The 6,809-nt window shown below is 36.4% G+C and overlaps 1 protein-coding gene and 2 pseudogenes across 3 annotated transcripts, besides 1 other annotated feature; all 3 read right to left on the bottom strand.

The window, feature by feature from the left end:
• Window positions 1-1,270: 1,270 nt before the first annotated feature.
• TVAGG3_1066040 lies at window positions 1,271-1,992 on the bottom strand (annotated as a pseudogene). The gene has a single exon. A coding segment is annotated over exon 1 (722 nt).
• Window positions 1,993-2,631: 639 nt separating this feature from the next.
• On the bottom strand, window positions 2,632-3,041 carry TVAGG3_1066050 (annotated as a pseudogene). The gene has a single exon. A coding segment is annotated over exon 1 (410 nt).
• Window positions 3,042-3,937: 896 nt separating this feature from the next.
• Window positions 3,938-5,839: a mobile genetic element.
• On the bottom strand, window positions 4,991-5,143 carry TVAGG3_1066070 (uncharacterized protein; the record flags this gene model as incomplete). Its single annotated transcript, XM_051256200.1, has 1 exon — window positions 4,991-5,143. One exon carries the CDS (start codon window positions 5,141-5,143, stop codon window positions 4,991-4,993), a length of 153 nt encoding a protein of 50 aa, XP_051076582.1.
• Window positions 5,840-6,809: the final 970 nt, after the last annotated feature.

Consider the following 6,809-nt stretch of genomic DNA (forward strand, 5'->3'; position numbering starts at 1 on the left):
TAAAATATAGTTTCCCAGACGTTATAAAAATATTTGACGACCACAAACATTTCATTAAAATTTATTTGCTAAGTAAAATGGCAGAAGACACAATGGTTTATACTATTACGACTAAAAAACCCGAGTTATATAATTCTATAACAACAAACTTACAAAGTCCTCAAAGGACGATATTGTAAACTAACCTTAAACACAATGACGACTAAAGCTTGTTTTGCTCTTTTGACACCAGAAGATTTATTGTTGTGAATGGTAAAAAATATCCTTTGAGATACTTACTCAGATATACCACCAACAGGTTTTGTTGACTTATTTAATACTTTAAGGACGAGTGTAACATGTGCTGCAACTAGAGCAGGTTTCATTATGTTTGGATGTCCGACTGAGTTTACTATAAAACAATATGAGCTATAATACAAAAACTTATATCTGGTTTTTACTACCAACAGTTTCCTATAACAGGAAAAGGTGTCATACAAGGAATGTCTATTCCATTGACTTTAAGCACACCAATCTTTATATATTGTTTCAAACTTAGGTTCAAAGTGTTATTCGAATGTCGACAGAAAACTATTATGACCAAAAAATACTTATGCGTATAAACAATACTTTCTCTGCTGGTTTGCCTATTGTTCATTCGAATGCAAAATTTTCAACCTTAGTGAACTCAAACACTTTGGCAAGTATAACGTTGACATTAGTTGACGCAAACTTTGTTCCTGTAAAACTTTTATGTCCTATGTATTTGTCAATGACGGCAGAAAGTTCGAATTGGAAGATGCAACTTGGTGAAAGTATTGTATTACAAGAACAACTTCAACAACAAATAGCTCAAGAACAACAAATGCAACAAATGCAACAACAAAGTCAAGAATAAAAAAAATATTTTTTTTATTTTTATAAAAATGTACAGAATGATGTTTTCAGATTTTTATGACTTCCAAGCATTCAGAAATATGTGTCCATTTAGAGACTATAACAAAGCAGTCGAGAATTTGAAACGTTTAGTCATTTATGTCGACTCTTGGAACTGTACACGTCCGTCTTTCATTGTATGTACATAATATCCATCAGGAACCTTACCATCTTTTATATATTCAGTTAACCACTTTTGTTTTTGATGCTTTTAACTGATTACAGACTGACTCTCATTTCTTAACTGGATAAATTTTGTTTTTTATCTTTTGACGATTTTTTCTTATCCTTATCTTTCTTCTTGTCCTTGTCCTTCTTTGATTTATCCTTCTTCTTGTCCTTGTCCTTCTTGGACTTCTCTGCTGCAGGTGGTGTTGGATTCTGTTTGACTTTAGCACTTGGGTCAGGACCTTGTCTTTGAGACTTAGATATAGATTGTTTAGGAGCTGCTGCTTGTTTAGTTGCTTCAGCTTGTTGTTTAGCTAATTCAGCAGCTTGTTTATCATTCTCTTCTATTTCCTTTGCACCAGTTGCGACTTCATTCTTGAACTTTTGGAGATTCTCAGCAGCATCCATTACCTTATTCGCTCCTTTAAACAATCCATAAAATTTCTGCCATGGTGATACTGAAGGTATATTTCCACCAATTGCTGGAGGAACTGATGCTTCAGGAGTTGGAGATGGTGTTTTGTCTGAATTGAGATGCTTTTCTGCTTCAAGAACTTGTGTAGTATTTTTCTCCAGGTATGCTTTTGCAACCTCCTTAACTTCTGGACGTTCATTATTTACATCCTGTCTTGGTGTTGATGTTTCAGTAGCGTTTTCCTGAGTTACATTAACAACAGGTTGCTCAACTGCTGAAACATTAGCTGCTTCAGTAATGTTATGAGTAGTTGAAACATTTCCTGATATACCTTCTCCTGTTGGAACTCTTGGAGCAATTGTTGTGATGTTCGCCATTGCAGGAGTTGGAGTAGGAGTGTCATCAATCTTTCTGTCAGCTTTCGTCGTTTGCGTTGTAGTATTTGTTGTTTCATTACCATATTTTGATCTTAGTCTGGTAAGCTCTAACTTCATATGTTCTTCAGGATATGCATACTTATTATATTCACCCTTAATATTCTTTTTCCATTCATCGTATTTATCTTCTGCTGATTTCTTAATTGATGCTAGTCCGTTTACAGCCAATTCATCAGTACCGTTATCAGTAGTCTGGTTATATAAAAGATTAGCAGCTGATCTAATTGTGTAATCCGTAAGATTACCAAAACGCTCTATTGTACCTAATGTTGTGTTCTTCAGTTCCTTTCCAATTCCTTGTGCAGCATCTTTGACTAAATCAGCACCCCATGCACCAAATTGTCTCACAGGAGCCGCTATTGATGGTGAAGGAGATGGAGATGGCGATGGAGTTGGTGATGGTGAAGGAGATGGAGATGGTGAAGGAGATGGTGGTGAAGGATGGAGTTGGCGATGGTGTTGCTGCTTTCGCCTTTCTATCAGCTTCTTCTTTCGCCTTTCTATCTGCTTCTTCCTTAGCCTTACGAGCTTTTTTCTTTCTTCTTAAGCTCCTCTAGTTCTTTACGTTCAGCTTCTTCTTTCGCCTTTCGTTCAGCTTCTTCCTTAGCCTTACGAGCTTTTTCTTTCTTCTTAAGCTCCTCTAGTTCTTTACGTTCAGCTTCTTCTTTCGCCTTTCGTTCAGCTTCTTCCTTAGCCTTACGAGCTTTTTCTTCATAATATTTTGTATACTTATCATCAGCCCAATTACCAAGTGATTTGGCACCTGTTAGTATTCCATTTGCGGTTGATGTTGCTGTTCTTCCGAGCCATCCCCCTACCGCTGAAGCACCATTGCCAATAGCACTACCAGCATTTAAAATTCCACGACCAATCCATATCCCTGGTTTTGCCTTTGTATTAAGAGTAAGAAATTCTTCCTTCCTATCTTCAGGTGTAGGATTTGTAACAGTTCTTACAGTATCAACAACAGTGTCAACACTGGTTCCAATAGCACTACCAACAGCTGTTGCACCAGTTAGAATACCATGGGTAACTAAATCAGTAGCTCTTGAGACAACATTATCACTCGAGGCTTTCTCTGCTGGATAGTTTGATCCTTTGTAAGTTCCTGGACCACCTCTATTTGAAGCTTCTCCTTCAACTATTTTCTTCTCTTCTTGTGCTTGTTCTCTGGCAACACTCAATGCACGTTCTTGTCTTTGAATGTTGTCTTTCTTTAACATGTAACCACCAAGTGTCTGTGGTGGTGTGTTTTTATCTAGTGCAGCATCAATTGCAGCCTTTTCTTTTCGCTTTTCTTCGTCTAACCAATTTTGAATAGATTCTGCATCAGTTGGTTCAGCTGGAGTTGGAGACGGTGTTGGAGCTTTAGTTGGTGTTGGAGACGGTGTCGGAGCTTTAGTCGGAGTTGGAGATGGAGTAGGTGCTTTTGTAGGTGTCGGTGATGGAGTTGGAGATGGAGTTGGAGGTACTGTTGGTTCAAACAGTCGGTGAAGGTGTTGGCGCCTTTGTGATTCTTGGAGTTGGCTCTGGTGTTCTAATAGGGGAAGCAGTTGGTGTATTAGCTCTTTTAAGAACCTGTGATCTTTCCGCTTGATTTGAATCAGATACTGGGTTAGTTGTACTAGGATGTGATACAGGAGTTATTTTTGGTGTAGGTGTTGGTTTATTTAATGTTATACCATGACTACTCGACATTGGTGGAGGACCTGCGTGAGCAGTTGGTGTCAGAGTTGGCGTTGGAGCTACTGTAGGAGTTGGCGTTGGAGCTACTGTTGGTTCAGGAGTGGGAGTTGGTGTTGGAGCTACTGTAGGAGTAGGTGTAGGAGTTGGTGTTGGAGTCGACATTTGTTTTAACCTCTCATTATACCAATTCTCCAAATAATAAGCCTCACCCATTAAGTTACTCTGTCTTTGTTTTATAGAAAATTCACCTAACAGTAATTCATCATGAATCATTTTCTGCAGCTTTGTCGTGTTTTCTACTTCCTTTATTAGAACGCTCGATGTATTCGCCAATCCTCTATATTCCTTAATCATCTTATCTAGTTTGTTCATATTTGGTACTTCCTTTTTCTTCTCAGCGTTAATCTCATTAGATCGTTTCTCCAATTCTTCAACTACTTTGTAAAGCTTATTTATCTTGACATGTGATTCCTTTACTTCTCCAGTCCTTGGATCCTTAGGTTCCTTGTATTTAGCTAATTTCGTCTCTATATATCTTCGTTTAGCGTCATATCCAGGATCACTGGTTCGTAAAGGATGCGAAGGTGGACGAAAATAAGGTATGTAGAAATCTGGATCATCATTAATAGAAGAACGTGCTTTAAAGTTACGAACCGCGTCTGTAAAAGGGTCTCTACCACGTGCTGTATATGTTGATGTAATCAAAAAGCCTTCTCTTCTCATTGGGAAATTAATACGACCTTTTTGAACATATTCTTTCTCAAAGTATTGCCTAGCATTGTAATCAAAAGCAAGATCATTATATATATCGCGCAAAAAATCAAATGTATGCTGCTTGAACTTTTGATCGCTAATTATGGTACGAATTATCGGACGTTCATTCTCCCATTTCTTAACTCGTTCATCAATGAGTTTCCTCTCTTGTTCACTCATTTAAACCTCATAAAAATATATTATCTGCGTATAGTGCCACTAATAGCATTAATCCATGGCATGTCTGATAGTACACGTACTGACTGAACTAATGGCTTATGATTGTTCCAAATAGCTCCTCCAATGTATGCGTTATACTTATTGTTGTCAATAGTTTGTTGAGGTTGAACTATAGGTGTTTCAACAGGCTTGTCTCTACTGAAGTCACCACCAAGAGCTTTATTGAATGCTTTAAGATTCTTCGTTAATGCATTATCTTCACCTAATGTAGTTTTTGCAATTCTTTCACCAAGACTACCGATAACACCACCGACTTGACCAACTTGAGGGAAAAGTTTTAGCAATGTTAAATCCAGCACCTATTACAAGACCAGGATTTTTTTTCACCATACCCCATCCAGCTTTAACATAATCGCCAAAACCCATTTATTTCTTCTTAAAATAATGTCATCTTTTGTTGCTTAACTTCTTTAAAGTCCGTCTTTCCTGCAACTATATGAACTTCCATATATGAACGAGGTGTTGGTAGCTCTTTGTATTTGTTCCATAACTCTTCCCAATCTTCTGTTGCTCCTGACTGTTCAATCATTGACTGAAAGTCTCTCATAGAATAACCTTGAAAGATAACGAAGTCAGTGCATAGTCTCTTAATGTTTAAACATATATGTCTCCATGTTTGACACATGATGACAACAGTATAGTTATAATGTCTGACCTTAGTGATGAAGTTCGCTAATGGTGAACGTGGGTCATTCAATAAGTCATGACCACCATAATCGTCTAACACTAATAGAGAATTACTGGGATACTTTGTGAAAGGATATTTGTTCAACTTCTTTACAACATATATTGCAATCTTCTTATACTCAAACTTTCCATCAGGTTTCCTTAGTTGATGCTTTGTTAAGATGTGTTCCATCTCCTCTGAAATTTTTTCGAACTTACTTTGAACGAACTCAACAATAGCGTAATACTTTGCTTTCATCTTAACGTTCTTCATTAAATAAGGCATAAGTTCTTTATCATCCTTTTTCAGTACTGGTGCTTTAACTTGACTCATAAATGTCTTCGCTGTTTTATCCATTGTTCCTGATGTTGCTGAGATAACTATTGAGTCATAATATGGAGTATTAGTGAAGCGGTCTGTTATCATTATATGACGAATAACACCATATGTCTTACCTGAACCCATCTTACCGCAGTAGAAATAAACACCATTAGTACAAAATGGATAATCATCAGAAAATGGCATAATGAGTGCATTGTTTAGTTCTTTACTATTCTTACGTGCTCCATCATGAAGAATCTTATCTACTTGATTAATAACTTTCTCCATCTTTTAGTTACATATAAAATGTCTAAATATGATGGATTATACTATGAACATGTTATGAATGATGGCACGATAAGTGGTAATACAGTCTCATATAAATTACCGAGAGACTTCATTGAATATCCTGCGTCAAAAGCTCTTGAGATAAGAAAGATAAGTCTTGAGCATCCAGACTTTGAGTTTCTTGCTATTCCATTAGAAATGACAGATTCATCAAAATCAGTGAAAAAAAGGTTTGACATGAGATATTACATAAAACCCAACATGACTACACAGGAGTTGAATGAAGGTCTTATGGAAAAAATGACTGAGGCAAGTAGAGAATTTGTTGATTGTTACTATGATTCAAATGAAAATAAATTGAATGTATTAAGAAAAGGTACATCACCAATCATAACATTACCTTCATACAGTAGTATAGAAAAAAATGCCTTGAATTATAAATATGACATGTCCCTAGGAGATGTGTTGGATTTCATCACTGCGTTATTAGAAACCACTGAAACAGACACAACATCAAGAAAACCAGAGCTTGTTTGGGAAGATGACCATGGTAGAACATTCACGCAAAAAGTAATTCCATCGAAAGCAAAATTTTTAGACTTATGGGAAAAAAAATATATCTCGCGAATGCATGTATATTATAGTTTTACCATAGCAGATTTCACTGACGAAAATGATAAAGATAAAAAAACATATAAGTACTTTGATGAGCTTTTCATAACTATAGCGAATATCAGGTTTATCCTTGAGCGAAAGGGCAAACCAACATATAAATTTGTCGGTTATCAGATAAGAATAAATCCTCTCCTTGAGCCTTTAGTAACGTTGAGTAATATTGCTCATGATAACAAACAATTTATATGTAATGTGAATGAACAGCTTGTGCCACCAAAATTTTACGATATCACTGGTTATAAAG

This window comes from Trichomonas vaginalis, assembly GCF_026262505.1.
Source record: "Trichomonas vaginalis G3 chromosome Unknown ctg_49, whole genome shotgun sequence".
Taxonomy (NCBI): Eukaryota; Parabasalia; order Trichomonadida; family Trichomonadidae; genus Trichomonas; species Trichomonas vaginalis.